This window comes from Passer montanus, unplaced genomic scaffold (genome assembly GCF_014805655.1).
Source record: "Passer montanus isolate IOZ18808 unplaced genomic scaffold, ASM1480565v1 scaffold7, whole genome shotgun sequence".
In the NCBI taxonomy this organism is placed as follows: Eukaryota; Metazoa; Chordata; class Aves; order Passeriformes; family Passeridae; genus Passer; species Passer montanus.
This window is the reverse complement of record NW_024372147.1, coordinates 7,849,291-7,874,883: the sequence shown is the minus strand read 5'-3', so window position 1 is coordinate 7,874,883 and position 25,593 is coordinate 7,849,291. Positions and strand designations below refer to the sequence as shown.

At 35.6% G+C, this 25,593-nt stretch overlaps 1 protein-coding gene across 3 annotated transcripts in view; it reads right to left on the bottom strand.

Moving 5' to 3' along the window:
• BNC2 (basonuclin 2) overlaps nucleotides 1-25,593 on the bottom strand; it is a 322,874-nt gene that overhangs the window by 111,267 nt on the left and 186,014 nt on the right. For all 3 annotated transcript variants that reach the window (XM_039729959.1, XM_039729958.1, XM_039729960.1), the window contains one exon: nucleotides 1,675-1,777. In XM_039729959.1, coding sequence (XP_039585893.1) covers nucleotides 1,675-1,777 — 103 coding nt within the window. The remainder of the gene's footprint in view (nucleotides 1-1,674; nucleotides 1,778-25,593) is intronic.

The following is a 25,593-nucleotide window of genomic DNA, read 5'->3' as shown; positions in this document are numbered from 1 at the left end:
AAATCATTATGTTCTGCTTTCAGTTTTCTGGATTTGCAAAACAGGGACATTTCCACTATATGCACGGTGGTAATCTCAGATCACTGTCATAATTTTCTGATTTTGAATTCAATCACTTCACAGAGAAAAATCACATCACAGGGAGGAAAATCTGATTATTCTCTTCCAAACTCTTCCAAAATGTACTCCTTAAAAAGAAAACTCAGGATTGCCATGAGCCAGAGTCTAAGTGCTAGACTCAGTTTCTACTGCTCATCAGGAGGACACCCTGGAAAATACCTAGACAGTGCATCCCTATTTTCTGATCAGAAAAACTTCAGATGCTGATTCTACACAAAACCTGAAAAGTGCCTGAACTACACAAATTTTGTGAGGTTTAGTGATTCTTCTAAGAAATGTCAATCTGGTTATACAGGGACTGAATATAATTTTCTGGGAAATAAGACTAACAAAGATTTACTATGTCCCAGATAACGTAGTACACAAGAAACTTACGACCAGATTCCGGATGGGTGGTGCTAGGGCATTTCTAGGCAGCCTGGAGGCAATGTTAGGCAGTGACACAGGACTGCATGGTACCTGCATACCTGTTTCTCTTTCCATACATGTGAATAAAAACTTCGCTGTCAATCTATGCTGTTGAATTTTTTGAGCATTCACACTTGCCATATGTCAGCATACTCAAGCACAAAGCCACACAGACATGAACTAAATAAATAGAGATCAAATGTATCTTAGGACAAAAGTACTAACCTTTCACCCAAATTCTCATCAAAATATCATAAAATTCACCGAATATAAGCCCCCAAATGTCTGGCAGAAGTTGGGGATGAGGGCTGTGCTTGCTTAGGTACCAATAATCTAGATCATGAGAAGAAAACTTCAACAGTAATTTCTTCCACACATATAGTAATCTTTCCTTTCCCCATCCTAAACCCTCACTATTTTTCTTTCATTAAATAATTTTAGCTATCTTCCTTATTTACCTTCTAATGGTGTATATAGCTCTCTCCTGCTCTCTCATGCTAATTTAATAATGGCTTTCAAGAAAAAAAAATTCCAAGAACATTAAGTAGAAAAGAATAAATAAAATTGAAGGTCTTTCTGTGAATTTTTATGCTTTCATGCCTGATCTGGGAATCCTTCCTATCTTCATTAAGATACTTAAACATGGGAAGAGAGGTTCAGCTCACAAATCGCATATGCAGACTTTCTTTGCAATATAGGATACACTCTCAACATATGAGACCTGAAAGTTTGACGCTGGTAAATTTGAATTTCCATTTGTCCCCATGATTTCTTGGCTGATGCTTCTTTTCAATACAAACTCTGCTGTGCAACCATACGTAAACTTTTTGCCTTTCTGTTAAGCCCTACAGGAACTACATTATTTTCTGGAGGCTAGAATATTCTTTTGAGTTGTACACAAGCTTTTGAACTCCAGTGGCACTTGAAGCTGTCACCAGAATAACAGACTCTTACCTTTACATCCTACAAATTGCTGTAGAAAAAGTATGTGCATGCATACACAAAGACAAACACAGATTGTGCACACATGCCTATGTAGACAAATAGGTACCACTATTGTATGTATCAATCCAGTTCCTATTATTTAAAGATACTAGTAAGAATGGAAAGAATTGAAAAAACAAGACCAGAACAGATATTTCTTACCATGAGCCACCCAGCCATGTTTACACTGATCGCAGGTTCTCAGGTTAATCTTCCCTGGCTGAAAACATTCACATGTGCAATTTACCAGTGTACAGCGGATGGCCTGGAAAAAGAAACAGAAAACACATGTTAATCTATTTATTTCTTCTTGTACAAATTTGCTGTGATAGCTAGAATGATATGAACTGCATAGAAAACCCCAGCCTTCCAACATTCAAAGCCTCACTCCTATTTTAAGTAGAAAATAATTTTCTTTCAAAAACATACGTCAGTATGTCCCATGGAGATTAATAAATTCCTGAAATCTTTTTAAGATTTGCTCTAATTTCTTTACAAAAAAAAAAAAAAAGGGGGTAGGATGCGGATGCTGTAGGAGTTCCATAAATATCCTGGTTTTACATTGACTTCATGAAGAAAGTTACTAGGGATGTCTTACCATAGGAGCATACCAGTTTGAAATCCAGATAAAAATTAGGAAACAAAAATATATGGAAACAAAAACTATAAATATACTTCCCCTTCCTTACGGAATCCAAAGGTTATTTTTTAATATCCTTTTTGGGGTTCACCTAACATATAACTCTGCAAAAAGAAGTAATGGATTTTATGTGTTCCCAAAACAATGAACTGATCAAGGTTCAAGAATAGGACTGGTTCAAACAACATCCTGTAACTTGTCTTTACATCTCTCACTTTCCCCAGTATCTAGGAATAGCTTTTTACCTCTTAAAACTCTTCATTTGTTAATGCATTTCTGTGTTTTAAAGTAGGAATAGTGAAACTCCAGTCCCATGCAGAGATCTCAAATTTGCTTAATAATACACCTTCCTTAATAACAGACATTCTCATCTTCCTTTTTAGAGTTATTTCAAAAATTACACAGGTTTACTTTGACACGGGCTAGCAACAGCCACAGAAAAGTGAATATAAATTGAATGAGGCTCTTTCTAATGTAACAGACATATGTTTTTAAATAGTGTAGAAGATGACCTGTGCACTTCAAACTGCTACTAATAAATTTATGGCATGCATTTAGTTATAATTTGCATGGAGATTTCTGAGACAAAGAGGCTTATTCTGATCATTCTCAGATTAACAATCTACTGTAACTACCAGAGCTGCCAGGAAAAGATATCTCTATAGATTTAGATGCAATCAATGATTACTTGGGGGCTAAGGTGGGGGAAGGGTGCTTGGTACGCATTGCCACAGAGATACCAAAGAATTATTAAGACTCTTGCCTTTTACAAAGAATTAGTACACATATTTTCCATACAAAAAATATTATCTTAACTGTAGTGGCTTTAAATAAATTACATTCAGCATTATCTTGGCCTGGCTAAGCTCCTTGGCTGCTGACAATGAAAAAGCTTCGGAATGATTTTAAATGTTTGATCCCTTCACTTTTTAATCTGCATCAGAAGAAATGTAAAGACATTTATAGTTCATGCATACATTTAATATCTGTATTTCTCTGACAAATTTCTGTTACAAGAATCCTTTATTCCTCTTATCCTATCTGCTCCTTTACAACCTTTTACTCTCAAAAACCTAGTGAGAGAAAAAAATCCTGCTCTATTATGCCTGACACTTCAGGGCCTCAGTCTCAATGTCACCTGTCCAATTACTCATTAGCCAGGTTATAAAACATTGCTCTATGGATGCATGATTAAAAGAATTAGTAACACGAAATATAAGGGTACCAAAGAAGTGCTGACCATGCAGGAATAATATATGTGTTTGTGGGTTATGAGAAAAAAAATCTCCTGGAAGGTCCTGTTTCATGTTCAATAGTGTATTGACCTGGTAATATATCAAGACTACACTGGTCAGTAATGGTGTTCTTTTGCTAATATGTTCATTAATTAATGAACTCAGTAATTAATTGTACTGCAAGAAGGAGGTCTTTCAAAATGATATTTTTGTTTTGACATAGAAGATTTTCTCATTTTCACCACTTTTTTCAGATCCCTGCACTGATGTCAATACAACATTGGTTGTATTTATGATATTTTAATTTCTTCATGTGTCATTTACAGTACATGTAAAAGGTGTAATATAGTGCAGTACATGTACTAGATCAAACTCTGACATTTTGAAGAGTTGCTTTATTAAGGCTCATCAGCATTTCCATTACAACCCTATCCACTTTTGGCCTAGAGGTCAACAGGTTGCCTGTAAAAATTTGATTCAGCTTGGACCTGAAATATAGTGTTGAAGCTTAAGAGTAAGTTTTATTAAACCCATTCAAAAATTACCCATTTAGCCACTACAGATTATAAACGGGGTGGGGGGGGTGTGAAGTTTAGAGGTTACATGTTTCTTTTCCTCTTTTCTGAATGAAATAGAGTATTGATTATGCAAAGTGTTGAACTAATTAATTAGTATGATTTCTATCTTTTATACATACTGCCAAAAAAATTCACCCACGTTTTTCAGAAACATGAGAATATCAGCTATTTCCTCCAACAAATAAATTAGAAAGTCTTCAAAAAGAGCTATGCATTTTAATAAATTAATATCGATTGGCATGAAAAAATCAAAACATAATTAGCATGGCCAAAAGATTCAGCCTGGCCTTACTTGGCTGCTTTTTCTGCCAAGGGTGTATATTGATGCCAGGTTGTAATTTGGTTTGACTAGTTTCCCATTCCACCACAGAGAATCCCATGCATACTTCTGAATGATGAGGATTACCCCTCAAGCTGGAAGATGCTCATTTAGGACCAGAAATACTAATTCTAATTCATGTTCTGGCATGATGTTGGGCAAATTATTTTGTTAGCCTGATGCCTACATTCCCTAAACAACAACTAGACACAATGACATTAAGTGTTGCCAGGGCAGATGCAAGATAAATTTGGAGCCATTCTCTAGTAGCAGAGGCTATTGAAAGTCTCAAGTAGAATTTTATCTTTATTTCAGAGATTAATTTTTCACTTTGCTTAGTTAATTCAGAATTACCGTAACTACCTGAGATTGCTACAATACCCAACATGAAGCCAATGTAATTAACTCAGTGACAATTCTGAATTGTCTTCTTCTCAGGAAGATTCAAGATGCCAAAACCAGTGTGATATCCTACACATAGCATCAGAACACTAACATTCATTAACATAAAAGAAAGAATTGTGCTTTAAGACCTTCATAATACAACTAGCGAATTTACAAAGCCTTACAGAGATATGCATCACCATGATGAACTAGTATTTTCCACCTGTTTTTCAGTTCTATTTAACTTGGGAGCAGAAGCCACTGACAGCTTGTGCAACAGGCTCAGAAAGGCCAGAAGGGCAGCTGAAGGTGAATGTGGCATAGATTAACCTAAGAAACCAAAGTCTGAATGCAGACCCCCATTCCTCAGCAGCAGGATTTTAAGGTACAGTAGCTGGTATTCCTGTAGGTAGCTGAGTGGGTTGGTGTAACTGTGGTTGGACATTTGGTACTGATCAGTTTTAAAGGGATGGGGTGGGAAGTGGGGAAGATAAAAAGATCTTCATTGTAGCAGCTAAATATTGCAACCATTGTTCCAACCTGTTAAAGTGTAGGTATAAAAATCCAAGGGTGTACCAATGTTAGAATTTGGCAGAAAGTGCTTCTGAAAGAGTTTAGCTGGCATCCCACAAGTCATGCACTGTAATGGTGCCTTCCCAAGATTTTGATACAAAAGTTTATGCAATGGCACTTTACATACTACACTATTTTCTAGGGAAAGAAACAGAAATTTTCCCTGACTGAGATTTTTCTCAGGAACTTCCCCAAGAAAGCCAGAAAGAAAAGAAACCAGTGAATAGTGAAAGGAATGCTAAAATCAGAAGACACAGACTCCCATGTATTAGCTCATAGACAACCATGTATTTAGATGACAACTTAGAGGTTAACACCTTAAGTATGCAACAAAACACAATTTCCTACATACACCTCCTTGAAACATGCATGCTGTTATATTTTACCATGTCAATGGCCTGCAGTTAACAGGAATGCTCAGACATTTTTATACATACCTTTCACTGAGTTCCTAACATATTGCTTCTTGTATTTCCATCAAAATTACAATGGCCCTTGAGGACCTGTGCATGAAATGGGCTGGACTTCAGCAAAATAATTTAAAATAGTTACATTGCTGATTCCTTAAATCCTAAATTTTTTTAATTGACATGAGAAATATCCTGCAGCTCTCTTTTGAGATGCTCTTCCTGTAAAGCATAATGCAAAAAGAAAGGAACTGTGCCTAATATTAAAGCATGATGTCAGTACACCTATACATAAATTTGTATGGCTATTAAAAGATCTGGCTTCTCTGGGTTTCTCCCAGACCAAGGATATTAATTTAATATTGTTTGGGTAATTTTATTATATCTAAAAAGTAAGCGTTATTCACATGTTAATAGAAATAGCCCACAACAGTAATGGAAAAAACAATCTTTCTGGCTATTCTGCAGAGTTTCCAAGAGATGAAAGTCAATAAGCTGCCATGGGATGACAGTGTGGAGAGAAGAAGGAGAGTATGTAAAGAACAGATATGATTCCTTCTCTGGATTAGTTACAAGTGGTCATAATAGATGGAGATGGTTTTAAATGATGCAACATTCTGGAGAGACAGACAAGTTTTGCAACAAAACTTTTAAATGTAACTCATGATGAGGCTTCAAGAGTTCTGTGAGGTTGAGTAGCATCTTATTGAAGTATCAACTACATCTTTCTATGCAGTGGCAGTGATAAAGAGTCTTATTCCTAATGTCCTTGCCTCACCTTTCTCAAGTGCCTTTAAAAAGGTATTTAAAAATGTCTTCTTTCTACATCTATATCACTGTGCACCTGAATACATAATGGAGTCAACTATACTCATTCTCTGCATTGATGTTCCATCTACATTTCTAATGCATCTCCTGTACATTTACACCACAGAGCACACACAATCTAAATCCACTGTTAGCAGCCACAGAAGCATGAGGCTTGGAGATAATTTGGTCCTGTGAAATTCTTTTAGTGAGACTGCAAACCAGCAAACTGGTACATAAGTGCAGTTCTTGACAGCTGCATTAAAATCTGTAAGACTAAGCAAGTAGGCACCCTAGACTAAATGTGTTAGTTAGCAAAAATGCCATGGATTTTAAACACACACACACACACACACACACATATGTATACTTGATGCCATGGATTTTAAACACACACACACACACACACACACATGTATACTTCAAATTTAGATTTTGTAGAATAAAGATTTTCTATAAAGACAATTCACAAGTTCCATGTAATTCTGTAATACAGGCAAGAGCTTTCCACATTTAATTGACAGAGTAAATAATCTCATTTATGTTTTTAAAATTAATAACAGTTCAGGTGTATACCAATGAATGAATATTTGCATGAAATTATGGGAAGTGTTAGAAGCAAAAAGCACTTTTTGCAGCTTATGTCTCAACTTAAGAGAAACCCAAACACATGTTAAAAATTAACATTTTTATCCACTGTCAAACAGTTTTACTCTCTATTACAAATAAAAATGGCATAATTTTGAAGTAATATTTTATTGAAAGTAAATAACACTGTCATTAGAAGAACAATTTGAAGCCATCATAAAGTAGATGATCTTGAGACACCAAAATAATCAAAGTTAATGAGTAAAACTAATAAGAAACACAGAGATCCACTCTTGTTTTGCTGTATGTTGACTCATGACAGAATAAGTTATGAAGCAGAAGATGACAGATAAGTTCTTCAAATGTTTCAACACTTTCTTAACAGAAAGTCTCCTGTGACATTAATTTTCTCACTCTGCTTCTTTGTTAAGAAGACAATGTCTATATGACAAAACTGTCCCATACTACTGGTTTAGGTTCAGATTTTTTTCTTTATTTTTCAGAGCACATATATTTTCTCTAACAAGCTCTTAAAAAATCTGTCACTCCTTTACTACTTCATGAATCCAATTTTTTTTCCTGACAATTAAGTACTTATTTAAAAGATCACAGCAAAAATTCAGCAGTAGAGATAGCAAAAAAAGATCCAAATAAAATCACATTACTTTTAATAGCTGGTAAATCAAGAGTAGAATACAGTTTATTTTCAAATGAACATCAAAAGGAGGACCATTTGTATACTGACATTTAGGAAATTAATAACGTTACCTTTCTGTAATGAGACTGGTATTATAGGGAACTGTTTTGGTTTAAACTCAGTTGACATCTAAGGCCCACAGAGACACTACCCTCATAGTGGGATAGGAGAGAGAAATCGGGATAGTAGGAGTGAAACAATTGGTGGATTGAGATAAAGACAGTTTAGTAGGTAAAGCAAAGAACCCACAAGCAAAATTAAACATGGGATTCATTATCCCCCTTCTCACCTACATTTTAACTTCTAAGAAAGAGGGAAAATTAGAGTGGAAGTGCTTGCTGCACTTTCTCCAGAATGTAGCAGAAACATGCAGAAGTATTTCTGCCTCTGCAGGGTGACCATATACATCCATAATGCAATTCTTATACAAAAATAACAATTTTGAAACTCAGCTAAAAATGTTTGTATTGGTAATTCAGCAGCCAAAACACTGGACTGGAAGAGGGGGAATGTCTCGATACTGATCCTGGGTCTGTCACTCCAACAGATGGACTTAACCACTCAACTTATAACTGCCCAATCTGAAAAAAATGGGTAATGCTAATATATACCTTTTCAGACATAAGGCTAATAAGATGCTCACAAAACATGGTGAGGAACGAGGGAACAGGTAAGACAAAAACATTCAGCATTATCATTTCTTATTAATTTATCATTAGTAAATGAGTGATTTTATACATAGGAATCACCTAGAGACAAAAACTTTAAGTCATACATGACCATTACTAACTGCAATACTAATAGCCTAACAGTGCTTTGCCCAAAACCAAAAAGAGTAAGGGAGGGTTAACTTTGCATTTGAATGGTCTGAAACATTCATGTAATGTTACTGTATTTTTAATCTCTCTCCCATTTAGAAATACTCAAATACTTTCTGAGTTATTTACTGCATTGCAGTATTTTATTAGCAATTTCACATCACATTATATTAGTATTGTTTCTTACTTGTATTTATTTTCAGTAAATACAATTTGAAAGGTAATAATATTGTTATATTTCTCTGTAGCATTCAAGAACACAGTTACTAATACAATAGGAAGGGAAGCATGCTAACAAGAGAGAAAGCTGTTAATAGGATAAAACAGATTTTCCTGGAGTAAGCAAAACCTAGTCTCTAAGCACGCTAAAAAATTGTTTTCAAGTCTTCTTGAGAAAGAGCTGTTAAGTGAATGGGGAATAAGAAGAGAAGAAAAAAAAATGTTTGTAGTCTTGCATTAATTTAGGAGCTGCTCTTCACTTCTACCCCAGACATCAGTAAAAGCAGAAACCTGTGTTAAGGAATGCTACCTGGACTTTTCTAGAGAAATACAACACAGAATATATGTTTTATTTTTCAGGAAGTGGCTGTAGAGCTTTCATGCTAGAACTCAGCTCACAGGGCTGCCTACAGGATACTATACAAAGACTGCAGGCAGAGTATCACCCTATGTTTCTATAGCATGCAAAACTAGCCTGAGCATCTCAGGCATCAAAGTTATTTGCACTGAAAAAATTAAGACTGACAAGAGCTTCTTTGGTTAAAATTTGAAGAAAAAACATAGTTGATTTAAGAATGATATTCCCTGTGCCCAAGAGGCTGTTAGCAAATACAGATATTTGTTCTTAGAGATGAAAACCAGATTTCTGCTATGAAACCACCACTGTCAGTCACTGGAGTTCAGCCATATATGTTGCCAAGGCAGCAGTCAGTGTCAGATAGGTATCCAACATGCATGGTATGTTTCACATACCCTTCTCTAACCAAGACTCTTCTGGAGAATGACACTGCAAGCTACACCCAGGCACTCATCTCAAGTGACACACAACTCACTCTCTCCTTTAAAGACCACAGGAGGCAAGTCGCTTCCACTGGTTTTCCTGGCCTGCCCTGGACCTGTGATTTACTCTGCCCTGGTGAAACCACACCTGGAGTAGTGCATTTGTCTCTGGAGTCCTCAGCAAAGGAAGGACATGAACCTGTTGGAGCTAGCACAAATAAGGACCACAGCGATCCAGTGATCAGAGGGCTGGAATACCTCTCCTGTGAGAAAAGATTGAGAGAATTGGAATAGTTCAGACAGGGGAAGAGAAAGCTACAGAGAATACATATAACAGCTTTCCACTACCTAAAGGGGCTTGGAAGAAGCGAGAGGGACTTTTGACAGGGGCATGTAGTGACAGGACAAAGGGTAACACCTTTAAACTGAAAGAGAGTAGGTTTAGATTACATACAAGGAAGAAATTTTTTTGAGGAGGGTTGTGAAACACTGCTACATGTTGCCCAGAAGGGTGGTGGATGCCTCATCCCAGGGAACATTCTAGGTCAGACTGAACAGGTCTCTGAGCTACCTGATCTAGCTGAAGATGTTCCTACCCATGGCAGAGGGTTGGATTAGATGATCTTTAAAAATTCCTTCCACCCTAATGCATCAGCCCATGATCAGTCCATAATTATAAGAAAAGTCCAGGTGATACTTTTCCAGAAAACAAGTGGATCTTTCTGGCAACTGAATTGGAGAAAGTATATTCTCTTTATAAGAATATATATGCTATAAAGTATATCTATCATTTTATATTGATATTTACTGTAAAGTTATATATATAAACTATAAATATGTATATTTTTATAGTGTGGTATCAGCCTTGCTATTCAAAACAAACTTCTACTGCCTTATAGGAGATGTTTCAGAATAAAGTATGTCAACCAATAATTCAAAACCTCTGATGTAAAAATTAAAACTAAATATGCTCAAAAATTGTTGTGTTTTTTTTATTTTTTACCTCTAGTATCTTAAAAAAAGAACCTGTGGCTCTAGCATGAACATGGAAGGAAATTTTTAACATTATATGTGGACTATTGGGTCCTTAATCCAGAAAAGAGGATTTTTTTCAGTAATTATTAAGTAGTTGAAAAAGAGTTACTTCAATGTATTAAATCAAATAACAAATCTATTAAGCCTAATATCTATTCTTCATCTATTGTTTCTCCACAAATCAATCAGAAGATGATGAGAATGTTAAAAGTCATAAAGGTGATCAGATGGCTCATAATCTCTAGACTAGTTTTGATCAATCTCAGTTAGTCTGTCCAGTTAAAATTACAAGTGGATATATCACTTCTAACAAGTATGTCCACACAAAATTATGTTAGCAAAATCTGTCAGATTTTTTATTTTCCACCTTTTTCTTCTATAAATTTAAAGAATAAGCAAGATCTGATTTAAACAAAGTAAAATGCAATATGGCCCAAGGAATAGCTATTTCTTTCTGTCCATTTATTCAGGAATTCTCCTTAAATAATATCACAAATACATTGCTTACTGTCTAATCTGCTCTTCGGGAAGTTCTTCCTTTCAGGATTTTTTTTCTTTCTCAGATGTTATTGCTTTCTGGATTCTAAATTATGGGGTTTCAATCTGGCAAAAAGAATTATGTGGATTTACACTGCACTGTGCTGCATTTTAGCCACTAAAGATAAATACATGTTCTACAGAAGTTACATAAAAGAATTATGATGAAAGATTTTATTATTTTGAAAATAATTTTAAAAAGAAAATAATCTTTTCTCTCTCTTCAAGGTCAAAACTCCATACTATGTATCCTGTTCTTAAGTTATACCCTAAAGCAGTAACTTATTTACATTAATAAAATACTCAATCCTGCACTGTTCTTTCAGTGATCAACCCTGTCAGCCACTAAACTGATACTATAAGCAAATAATAATAAGAAAAAAACACACTTTTTTTTTCTTGCCCCCAAAAAGCCAGTCTAATAGGTGAAAAAATTTTCTCCTTTTTAGATTAAGTAATTCATTACTTAAATATGCACTTCTTTTATTAATGTAACTTTCAAATGTTGCTTCTTTGTATTTCCTGAAAACAAAGCAATGGATATTTTCTCACAAATATTCGCTAAAGTATCTATCCCTTTACCTTATTTTGGAGAGAGAAGAATTCCAGTAAGTGTGAAATATGCATCTCTTTGGCCAGAATGGAACATTTAAAAAAAAAAATATATCTATACATATATACATATATGTAATAAAACCAGAGAGAGAGAGAGAGAAAAGAGGGAGAAGGGGGGGCAGGCAGTGGAGGGAGAAATGTTATTGGTTTTCTCAGAAGGATTTTCTTTTATACATAGCTTTATCCTATAATTTTGTCCCTGTTGGGCACACTGCCTAAATTTAAACACAAACAGTCAAGCAATGAAGAAACATTACCACATTTACTGTGAACAAAAACTCCCAGTTGTACAGTGAAATTTTAATACATTTCAACTTATCTCTTTTACTAATGGGGAGAGTACAAACCCTGCAGGAATTCGCTCTGCAAACTGGTAATTACAGTAGACTCACTTTTTTATAATGCATATGTATAGTCAGACACAAGAAACATAGCTGCCCTTTTGATGTAGGTTACAATAGGAATGTTTAAAAAAAATTATGAAAATCTGCAATTCTAAAGGAATGCACTATTTCATGGGAAGTTGTCCTTTAGCTATACTAAAGAACAGAAATAGATATAATATACTATAACATACATATATTTGCTTTTGTAATCTGAAGCAGAACCTTTATCAGACCATCCTTTTCTTCAAGGAAGGTAGGGTCTTTTTGTTTTGTTTTTGTTCTTGTGGTTGTTCTTTTCCTAATATACCTATTGGTACAAAGCTGGTTTCCATCCTACAGAATCATGTATGAATTCAGAAGATCTTTGTTCTCCCAGGCCTCCCCTCTATACTACTTCAAACATTTAAATAATTTTGATCATCAAGTTCATGTCTCATTAAATAACATACATTTAAAAGCAGTATTTTAATTGCACAGATTTACAACATACAATGTTCAATTCCTATAAGATAGGACATGTTTTGTCAGGCAAAATATGTTTGTAGAGTACACAAAGAGAGATTTAATTTATTCTGTGGACATGTGAAATCAAAGATCTACTGCCAAGCCATACATACAGACAACATTTATCTTTAACACAATAATGACATGATACAGCTATGTGTTAAAATATCTGAACAAGCAAGCAAACAAACAAACAAGAACAAAGTACAAGACAAGTAAGTGTTTGCAAAAACCCCCATATTTCCAGGTCTTTTATGGTTTGCACCACTATTTCTTAACGTCTGTTAACAAAACACAACACTTGATTCTGCAAATACTCACACCACCACTCTTTAGATATACTCATATTCACATTCTATAAAGGCAGGAAAAAAATATAACACAATTTGTTAATTAAATCATTGTGTGCACTAAGAACAACACACAAAAAATCAGGTAAGAATTCCCATTTCTGGAGGTCCTGTAAAAAGGCACATCTTCAAAACTGTCAGAAGAGTAAGCCACACAACCTGGCATTTCTTTGAGCTGCATTTTCACCACTTTGCACCACGTAGCTTGGTAGAAACACAATTTGCCTGTGAAAAGGATCAAAGGCCATATGAAAACTGTAACACTGATGGTCTCTCCTGTAAGACCTTTAAAGATACCTTCCATGGAGGTCTTAGTTAAAACACATGAAATTTCTTGCAAGCTGGAAATTTTAATTTCCCTTATTTCTGGAGAGTACCTTTCTCACAGATGTAACCAACTTCTCTACACTGGTGTTTTTTCAGCAGTAAAATTACTTCATTTAAAAGGGTGTTGTTAATGACTGTGGAATTACTTAATTTTTTTTTCTTTTTTTAATCAAAGAAATCTGATCTTCTGTGGAATTACTTAATTTTTTTTTCTTTTTCTTTTTTTTTTTTCTTCTCAAAGAAATCTGATCTCGACTAAATGTGAAGAGATTCCTTCTCATTCAGAATTAGGAGGTTTGGTAAGATAAGACTGAGCATCAGACAGAGGAAGCGTGCTACACTAGGGTTACTAATGAAAGGCACAGAATTTGATGTGTGTATGCATGGTAAGCATTTTACTAAGTCTAAAATCCACAAAGTGCTAGGAAAGTGAGAAACACATGTACCAGCAGACCTTTGAGTGTAAACATTCTTCACAGTAACAAAAGTAACTTTCATAGAATAGGAGTTATATTCCATATGACATGTGGCCCTGGCTGACACAATACTTAGGATGTGCTCAGTCAGCAAGTCTTTGTTGAAAGCATATGGGAAGTAACACAAAGTCAACTTCAGAAATTACCTTGACCACTGTACATCATAATTGTCATAGTGCTTTCTGTCTGTCTCAGGGTGGGCAGAGGAAATACACAGAGGCTCAGTCTTGACTTGAAATCCATAACCTATGTGAAAACCTCACTTAATTTCTTGATTTCAGAAGCAGTGTGAGGAGAAACAAGAGACAATCTATCCCAGATTATGACCCTTTTTGTGTAGAAGACAACAGACCCAGTCATATTTCTAAATGGAAGAAATAGTATCTTTACAATGAATATGCATCAATGCAGCTTTCCTCTTCCTGACCTACAAACTTAATTTCATTTCTAAGGAATCACAGAAAGAAAATGCCAATCAATTTGAAAAAGACACCACTTCCTTTCATGTCCTGTCATGTGCAAAAGTGAGCAAAGTCTCTTTTCAACAACTTTCCATAAAAAGAAAAAATTAGAATACTAAAATTGGTTGTATTAAATGGGTGTAAAAAGACTCTTTGTAAGACATTGAGATAAAGGCTTTATCTAATGAAAGCATTCCAGATCGCTGATAATGACCCTCATTATTTATTTCTTGATGCTTCCCAATTTTTGGTTTGATCTGGGACTCAATTTTGGGAAGTGTAAAGGACCTTCAATACACACAGAAGTTCTGAGGATGTTGATCTTAAGTAACTTTCGTTCTCCTTATCACTCCTCCTTTTTATAATGTTATCTGTAACAGTTGATGACATGTGCAGAAAATGAAACTAATTAGAATCAGGTGGCTGCAGTTTAAGGGAATAGTCCTGAGCGATACCTGAGACAACATATAGTAATTTGCTGACAATGAAGCTAGAATAAATTTTATGTTGGGGGTCAGTGTTGGAGGAAGAACAGAAACTCTTTCTTTCTTATTTTTTTTAAGTGATGGCTGTCTGAAAATTCTGTATCTGTTTAAAATACAAGAAGCAGTAAGCAAGAAGAAACTAATTTTTAAGCACCATTCCAGGAAGATGACCAACAAAGCCTACGAAGCTTACCAGAGTGTTGCAATGCTTTTCACATTTGTCATTGGTCCTACAAATACCATTGCCTTTTGTTTTACACCTGCATATTTATTGCTATGTTAGGTAAGATATGCTAGCTTATTACCACAGTTTCTGTAACAGTGACATGCCCCTGACCACCAAAGAAGGTAATCAAGAGATTTTACATTTCTTACTTCTGACCTTACAAATTTGTCACAGAAACAGAGAATATGCGGAGTTGCAAGGGCCCCACAAGGATCAGGGAATCCAACTTCTGGCCCATCCCATCTGCGCAGCACCATCCCCAAGAGTCAAACCATGCACCCGAGAGTATTGTTCAAATGCTTCTCAAGCTCCTTGTTTGAGAAGTATTACTGTCTTGCATAGATCACAGTTACTGTACCTGATTTGGGTCAAATGACTATGGAATTGTTTTTGAAAGTTCAATGTGCTCTCTCGTGGTTTTGCAATTAGGAAGGCACCTTCATACAAACACACAGGACATTTTACATTTAAATACAAAATCAGTTTTTCTTCTAATCTCTTTTCTTAAAATAGATTAGCAATTACAAATATTTATTTGAAATCAGTTGAGAACTCAGATACTACACTGGACCAAATGAAAAAAATTCACAGGTTGTTTTGTTTATATTTTCTGTGCTTTTGTGTATTATATAGTGGCAGGAGTGGTTGCCAGTCAGACTTGGATATTATCCATTCCTACTTCATACTAATAGGTGAATTTATACCTTGAAATGCATGTCAAAATATTATCTCTGGACCCTGAAGTCTCATTTATCTACAAATCTAAGACAGATTAGGTAATGGGAGTTATGACTTGGTTTTGACAACCTGTTCCTGTATCTCAGATCTGGAATAAGGAAAATTGTACTCCCAGCATACCTAAACTTTGAAAATTCTGCAAAAAAAGTAAACCAACTAATGAAGAATATTTCTCTTATTTTTCTCCTTTTTTCCCCCTTTTTTTCTGTTTTTTCTTTAAAAAAATTGAACATAAACTATTTTATTAGATAAAACTCATCTATTTGGACACATGCATTCAGCCAAAAATGACAGCAGCTATACAGCAACCATCAGGCTACCCCATCCAAAAGAACTTATTCTAATATGCTGCATTAAAGTAACAGCAACTTTTGCCACTTGGCAGCATACATTGTATTTCAACCCACTTATTTGCTAGTTTATTTCAATAAAAGAAGCAAACTATGCTCATTTGGACCTTGTATTTATCAAATCCTGGCTGTCCATTTTGATTTGTCAGTGTTCCACACCTTTAAAAATCAACACATACCCTCAAAGACAAAGTTGAGTGAATTAAGTGCATTCTCAGCTTCTTTTACAAGCTCTCTCCCACCTTTATTCAGAGGAATACAATATTCTTTGCGTCTTTAGTATTTCCTTCATTCACCTTCTGTCATGCTGGTGATAGACCTCGCCAAGTGCAACATCAGCTACAGTAATCCTGCTGCCACTCACTACACAAGTGAAAGTGTAGTCGGCAGAAAGAGGAATGTTCTCACTCCCTATGCAAAGTCCAGCCTGCAGGCTCTAATCCAGCATGTATAGTTATGAGTACATGCTGTGCTCATGCTAAGCCCTGTATTGACTCCTGTCATAGCACCCTCCAGTTAATCACAGGACAGAAGTTACTTTGGTCACCATGTAATATGCAAACACTTTGCAGGAAATACATATACATACTGTGCACATTTGTGGAAAAAGCAGACCAGGCTGGTAGAAAGTGAAATGGCTTGGTGTATGCAAAACACTGGCCCAGAGTCTCTTCCCACTGCAGTTAATATGAGACTTGTCCTGTTCCACTGAAGTTTTATGAAATAAGAGAAAACATAGTAACCTGGAAAATGTGTCAGTAACAACCTATCCTCTCCCAAACTACAAAATTGAGAGGATTATGATAGTTTTTAAAGTATATCAGCTCTCTAGTTATCAGCCTAACTATCTGATCTGAGGGGAGCAAATCCTGCTCTCAGCATTTTGATGCTTGTAGGGCCGGAACGCAGCATAGGGACACTTAAACCTGTGGTAATCATAGCAGGTATTAATGGTTGGTACTCTTTATTTGCAGATATTGCTGTAGCTGTTCCTTAGTGCCCTTCCTCCCCAGACAAACACAGCAGCAGTTCTGATGAGCTCTTGCTGCCATCCTCACCATCACAAATGCCATTTCCTGCTGTCATCTACCTAGGAATTTAAATGACATACATGCATGTCATTATTAGCTGCACAGTAAATGCCTGTCTATGTGCAGGAGGAGTTAGATCACCACATTTACCTGCAACTTTCTTCTCCTGGGACAAAAGCATAGGCCAGATAGAATACAACTCTGTCTAGACCTTGGGGTCTACATGATGGATGGCCCTAACATTAAACAAGCATGCACTAAAGAGAGGACTAAAGTCAGCTCTAAGAAATTCATATGTCACCTCGTTATAGCCAGCAGATTTTCATGATGAAAAGCTCAAGTCACAATGAGACAAATGGAAGACTTTTCTCTCATTTTTTGTAAGAGTTCAACCAGCTCATAATTAAAAGCAATATTTAGCCTAGCACAAACTAGTGATTGGTAAAAACAGGATGCAATCATAAGCACAGGCTCTTTTCTTCACTCTGCTTACCACCTAATACTCTGGTGTGAAAACTGGTCTGGAAATTGCTTAAAAGCCACCCTTCTGGTGAGAATTCCAGAGTTTTTGGGTAACAGTTCTGCCAGACACAACATAAAAACAGAGTCTGTTGCAGTATGTTGATAAGCCTGTTTCAACTCCTAGGAAAAATCCAGATGGTGCAGAGGTGTATGGCAGTGATTTCTAAAAACAAAAAATAGCTGTGGTTAGTTTTAGTTTGAGGATCAAATTCAGGTCAGTTCCACTTTATTCAGACTGATTCACTTCTCACTATTAGTACTTGGTTGCTGAAAATGTGCCTGCTGCTGTGAAATCCTCAAAAAGAAAAGGCGTTTAACTTCAGGAATTTAAACACAGACATAGAGGAACAAGATGTGCTAAGTATCTAAGGAATTTAAACTAATGAAATTGCCTTCCCCTAAATTTCCAACAAAATTAATACAAAATTTCAACATATTTACAATTAAAAAATAAACATTCTTTAAAAATTCATCTAAATTTAATTGAAGACTTGAACTGTACACAGGCTTTTGGTATTTCAAAAAGCAGTATTTACATGAAGAAAGTATCATGCCAAAAACCAGGAAGTGATGCTCCATTAATATTCATTACATGCCAACACTCAAAAAAAAAGGAAAGAAAATGTAAGCTGCCAAGTTTATTTTGGCAAAGCTCTATGACATGATTTGTTTTCAAAGCAAAATCTAGAAAAATGTCTTTAAATCAATGTAAATCCTTTTCAAATTGAAAAAAAAAACCCACATAAAACATAAGGAAAAAGCACTTCTGAGTTTTAGCCTTTTTTTTAATGCTACACTGTACACAAACAGGTTAAATGAAGCACATTGTCACAGAAGACCTACCAGCTTAGGTTAGATACAGTTTTTCCTGTCTTTGCAAAAAAAAATTGATCTGTTTGTTATAAAAAATTATAAATTATGACATATATAATTAATGATATTTAATATTATTTTCCCTTCCCACTTATCACTTATTTTCTTTATGTGTATATATATATCAGCATGATTTTGAAATGAGTGAGAACACCAAGTACAGAGAATAATCTCAGTTTTCCTAGGCAAAGACCGAACTACACAAGAAAATGGCAGTGGCCTTTAGCATGGTGTTAGCATACTTCTGAGAAATGAAAACACTGATTCATTGCCTGGCTGGCCCAGGGGCAGGAAGGGGGCCAGTGATGTCCATATTGAAGAGTGGAATGAATGCCATACAGAAATTCCTAAAGCTCTTCTGCAGAGATTTGCAAAAGCAGCACACCACACACATTTGGCCACATTACTTCTGGCACTCAAGCAATTTTTATAAAAGCAGGGCAGGTATTTCCCAGCAGCACAGGACCACTGCATTGAGATGCCATCATGACACACAGCACAAAACATCAGTCTAGCAGCTTTGTCCTCAACACAGAAACTGGAAGCCTCTGTTACTCGTGTTTGAATTCCACCTACCAATTGCAGTGGCTAAAAAAAAAAAAAAACAAACAAGCAAAGGCATTTCTGAAGTCAAACATGAAGACATGGAACAGGCCTTGTTGACCGCAAGAAGGTGTTGTTTCTATACCAATTTCACTGACTTCCTGAGTGACATAATGCGTCTTTTCCTCAGTTCCTCTACTTTTCAATCACAATTAACAGCTCAGGAAGAGAGACTGAGAATTAAGTCTAGAAAGCAGAAATTCTCAAATTAGGAGACAGCAGAAAAGCAGCCACGTACACCCCGAAGGGCAAAGTCTAAAAAGCTACATCTAGGACATTGTTGTTTGTGCTGTTCTTCCATTCTTCTCTCATTTTCCCCACCACATGCAAGTTTTGTCCTTTCCTCATGTCTTGAGATTTACCTTGTGCCAGCAGGTAAGGGTGAGTGGGATCATGGGCTACAGTGCAGGCAAAGGAAATCTCTCTGGCTACATGAAGGGTATCCCCTCTTTCTCAAACACCTCTTTTGGGAAACTTAACTCATGCAGAGCAGATCTCACCCTGCCCAGGAGACCAGGGCAGGCTGGTCAGCCCTAGGGCAGCCAGGTGGCTGTAGGGCTGGTGTCAGGGCACAGGATATGAGGCTCCTTTGAGCAGGGAGAAGAACAAGATGTGAGACCAGAGAGTGTGGCCATGATTGGCAGATATCCATACATTCATGCAGATGTATTACTTCTTGAAATTATCATTCAAGTCTGTTGGTATAACACTTTAAAATACACCTTTCAGTTGTAAGCATATATGGTAATGTTCTTCACCTCATTTAAAAATTTCTTCCCTTCTCTGAAACAGTGGCCCCATTGAGTAAGGACTGAAAGATGAAAAGCAGATGCTCCCTAGGAGACTGGCAAAACTGTTAACTCAGAAGGCATCTCACTCATCCAATTACTGCATAGGACAGTATCTAATAGTGATTAGATAGTAATATTATTAAATACCACTGAAAGAAACCTGTAATTCTGGGAGCCCTGTAAATTCTCCCGTAGAGTCAGCATCCAAATTCAAAACTGGTGAAGGGAATCCTGGCAGATGAGAACAGACTTTCACATAATTTTCCCAAAACAAAATTGTTACTTCTGTGATTTTTTTCTAATGTTTTCAGGGGGGTTTGGTCAGGCACAATTTTTAAAGTCAAATGAGATTTTAGATCTATACCAAGTTTTTCCTTTTTTCCTAAATCTTAAATACTTGACATGCTTTGGGAAATCACTGCTTATGAGCAAGTGATGAATTTTCAATTGTTTACTTAATATAAGGAGATATTGCAAAGCTATTCCACTGCTTTGTAAAAATTCAAGGGAGTGAAAAATATGTGGAGAGAAGCAGAACACCTACCTGACCAGCAATAGTGAAGGAAGCAAAAGGTGAAGGAAAGCACTGGTTCAGATTCAGAAAAAAAACATGGAGGGAGGGACAAAGGCAGAAGATGGAGGGAGAGAGACAGAAATAATCAAAATAACTAGGGACAAAGATGCAAACATGTCAAAAAAAAGAGAGAATATATTAGAGGAAAATTAGACAGAAATACTGATGTCTCAGATTTAGAAGAATTTAAAATTTGGTTTGTTAAGGGTTAACTACTACATTTTTTTGGGAGTAATGGGCATAATAACAAACTGATCGGTTTGCCACAGCCCTGCAAAGTTCACATGTGAAAACATGCCATTGCACATCATGTGTATCCATCCTATTGAAATCCAGACAGACATTAATCACCAAAAGAGGAAGTATGAAATTCACTTTAATGACTTCTAGACTAAATACCCCAAACACACACACATGCACATGCACACACACCCCTTTCAAATACCTTTTACTAGTGCTCTCAATGTACATATGTTACCTTGATAGTTAATGGTTATAGCATAATATTAGGAGCTCAAATAAATTTAGATTTTTTTGTAAAGCCCCTGCAAGTTCTTGAGGTTCACCTGTGCAGCTCTGAACCAGAAGAGTTTAACTACTGAAAATTTATCTGTATCACTGATGGACAATTTTTCATAAAGGCTTGTAACTTGCCAGGTCAAAATACACTCATATTTTGAGAAAAAAAATATAAAGACCAGAAGTATTTTGCTTTTATTCTTTATCTTCACTTCATAAAACATTATTCCTTTTATAAACTAAAAGGCTCCTGATCTTTTCAAGAACACAAAATATGAATATAAAAAAGGAGCAACATCTGCAGCTTTCTAAGGAATCGCTTTTCACAGAACAGCAGATTCTCAAGGAATAATGAACTGGTATAAGAAGCACTCCTCAAAACTCCACATGCATGAAACCTTAGCATGCAGAGCAGATGGGGCAAATATACCCCATGAACCACTAGATTCAGCCAGAAGATCCTTGGACTCCAGCTTTCGTGTCAGTGAAAGGAAGCCAGACAGAGGGATACTTTAACTCCCATTTGTGTCCAGGGTATGACAAAAAGTGGGAAATGTTTGTCCTACTAAATTAAGAAAATAATTATAGTATGATTTAACAAAAAGGCTTGTCAACCTATCTGACTATGTCTCCAAGGGAAACACTAGTTAAGCAGTTCCAGAGTCCATGTGTCAATCCTTTTACCCTTCCACAATTTGTGAATCCCTGAATGTGCTTTTGTTGTGTTTGGTAGAAAGGTAGGCTTTGCCTGTGTACCTAATTCTTATAATACAGTAGCATAAAACATGGCCCAGAAGCTACATGCAGTCTCCAGACCCTTTTGTTTTGGCCTGTCAGGTACTTCCAGCCAGGGCATTCCACTGCACTTAATAGTGAGGGGGTAGCAGCTGGTCAACCAGCAGCTCCTGCCTAGACACACCGCACATCTTGCTTAGTCAAGCAAAGGTAGCTCTGGATGACAAGTGCTGCTGAAGGTGGGCTGGAGAGAAGCTTTGGGGGGAAATCAGAGGTCTGTAGTAAGTTTCAGCACAATAATAAAGCTGTAGATTTGGTTTCACTAACACTGCTGTTACTCAACAACATGCCCGATTCAGGTAATTCAAATTTCAATTCCGACTCTGGAAAAGAAAAATCCCTTTAATCATGCCAAGCCTGGAACTAAGAATTACTGGACATCTAAGAACTCAAAATACCTCAAACTTCATCTAAGAAAAATGTTAAAATAAACTACCTGAGTACATGACATTGTACAGGTCCTTTGCCAGACATCAACAAGATGTGGAGCACTCAGATACATTTCTCAGTACCATGCAAAAAAGGTAAATATAACTGTAAAATCAGACATGCTAAAACCACATTTGAAGCAGCCTACTAGAAAACAGAGAGATTTATGGACTTGTATAGGAGATGTTTATATAAGTTTCAAAGGTTATTTTCATTAAAAAAATGTTTAAAAATATTTCACCAGGAGGCTCCTTGGAAGGAACACCTGTTTAAACTCTTTCCTTAGTATTGCCACCAGAACTCACCAATGAGACAGGATCAATCATTTCAGGTTTTCACAGATCTTGAGCTGTTAGGTGAACCAATTTTAAAGATCACAAATGACCAGTACATGAATCAAGGTAAGTTTTCATGCAGTTAATTTTTGTGAAGGGATTACCTAAATACCATTACTATGGTTCAGTTCAATAAGTACTTCAGTTGTTCTCATTTTTCCCTGTTCTCAGAACTACAAAACACAAATGAAATGGCCCTTTATGTTTCATGACAATCTCACTCATTTTTGCAGAAATTCTATTAATCTAATAAAAACCTACAGACATATCACACCACAGACAGTAAAAAAGGATGTCAAAAATATTGAAAACATTATGTTTGCTACAGACTTCACAACTATAATTATGTTCTAAGATATCTGAAGATCAGTAAAACCAATTTTTAAATCATGTTTTAGTTAAATATTTTCTCAAAACCCCATTCAGTTTTTTTTTTTACTTTTTCTTTAGTAAAGTTAACTTCACAACCCACATTGCTCCAGCCTGCATAGACTTTATAAACTCAATGATACATGCTAGTGTTTCACATAGTGTTTTTCATACCAGCAGTTGTGCTCATTTGAGGACTATTAAATGCAAAGGACTGAACACAGACCTCTGAAACCATAAAGAAATGTAGACCAGATTCCTTATATATATATATGTGTGTGTGTGTGTGTGTGTGTGTGTGCGCGTGTATATATATTTATGTGCATTTATATACATACATAAAATGAACGGATTCTAAATGTATAAACATTTCATATACAAAAAAGTGTTCCACTTAAAATAAGTTAAAAGAACAGGACTCAGAAATAGGGAAGCAATCCACTACTCCAGATTCAAATTCTATCACTGTCACTGACTGATTTAATTACTCCCTATAAAAGTATTGTATGGAAAAAATGCACTTTAATAACCACATCATTAGAAGGAAAATAAACTAAAGGAAGGACTTTACATTATATACAGGACCTGTTCAAACCCTTCCTTTTCATTGATTTCAGTGGGCTCTGGATCAAGGCCATATTGATTGCAGGCAGTATGGTTCTATGATTAAGACAGCAAATTTAAGTTTCATTCTTAGCCTGCTCATTCACTGTGTTTGAGTCTGGGGAAAGTTAATCACTTCTTGTGTTTCACTTTTTCCATCCATGTAATGGGAATAATTCTAATTCCGTTTACCAGTAAAGGGGACCAACATATTCAGACAAAAGCTCAAAAGCTAAATATTCAACTTATGTAGTACAAGACAAACACAAATTTAAAGTATTAAATTTTAAATAAAATTTCCTGGAATGGTGGGAACTTCACCCAGTAATTTATGATCTAGATTATGTGGCAATCTTCTATGGTAAGTCTCAGTTCAAAGCCTGTGTATATATGTGCATGTGTGCATGAAAGGGAGAGAGACACAGAGAGAGGAAGAAGACACTGCTGCTCACTAACTGGCACTTCATGATATATTTGATTTGTTGTAATAAAGCAAAGAAAAAAGTAGTTGTCAGTTAAAATACCATTTCTGTCACACTTTTTAATAATATTGCCGCTGTAATTACACTGTGGTTCTTTATACTTACTCAGTAAAAGCTTGCTTAGTTTTAGCATGGAAAACAATTTATGAAATTACAGAAACAGACTGAACACAGCAGTTCATTTGCTGAGGCAATTATCCAGATCCTTGTCAAAAAAGAGAGAGAATAAAGACTGTGATGTGCAAAAAATGTTTCTAATTCTATGCTATAATACATACAATATGTCTGTGGTTGTGCTGGATTATGTTAATAAACTGCAGTCGAAATATATTTGTCACAACACAAAGGAAGGGTGCTATCAATTGTCTTGCCAGATAGTTTAAATTAGTCACCAAAACGTCTAGCCAGGGTTTCCTCTGTGACCCTTAGATGAAGGGAGAGACTTATTGGACAGTTTTTCCTGTGGGAATAGACAGATTCTTCTAATGTTCAATTATTTAAACTAATCTGGAAAATAACTGTAAAGTGAACTGTGTCACAGTTGCTTTTTTTAGCAAATATGAAAAATTCAGCCCTGAACACAAATCCTGTGTTATTTTTGGCTGGTTATCACTCAGAAATGAGTTTCCCTAATATTTCATAGAAAAAATGGTGAGAAGCTGTATTACTTCTTTTGGTAGTAAAATGTGTATGGAGTGAAATACTGCTCAAAAAAAAAGAGCAAACAAATTGTGACAAAAAATCTAAGCTCATGGTCCAGAAAAATTCCATTTTTAAAAGGAAGAGAAAAAATAAATGAAATATCAAAATCAGAAGATTTGTTTGTTAACCTACATATATTCAGAAAGAAATCTAATTTAAATGTGAAATCACTTGAATAAGAAGTTGGATGGAGACCATCTTAAAATACATTGTCACTCAAGAAATACATTTGCTACCATGTATTTTGCTGAAATTCATTATTTTTGTAATTTTAAAATCTGTTTTTTCTTGTCAGACATGTATCATTTACATTAAAATACATATTATAAAGTTTAATTATTTTTCCAATTATTTATGTTAAGCGAAAAGTTCAAATTTTATATTATTTAAACGGAAAATGTAACAACCAGTTTCTTTTCTCCAGCTACATACTTCCTACTTCAGCAGAACACATTGTTGTAGACTCCTTGCTATAAACTTTGTTTTGCTGGAAAAAGAGAAGGCCTTCTTTCTTTCACAGAAAACAAAACAAAAATGGCATCCAAACACAGATCATGAATTGTGAGCATGTTACTAAAGTTTCATGTATTAAAACATGGATGAAGTTTCCTCCTTCCACACCTCCCCCAACATCTGGAGATAGTTTGGTGGAGCAATTTCCAGAAACCAAACAGTATCTTTGCTTGACTAGCTCTTTTCATTCTCAGATAAACAATTAATGAAATGGGCAACTAATTTCTAAAGTGTTCATATTCATTAGACTGTTTCCTGAAATTAAGTAGCTGTTCCATGATGCAGTGCCCACATTAATAGTAATGCTATTCTCTTTCCAGATATAGAAGGGGTTTTTTTTAAGAATATCCATTCATGTTTAATTTATACTAGGAATCAAAGGTGAAGAAAAAATGTATGCCACTT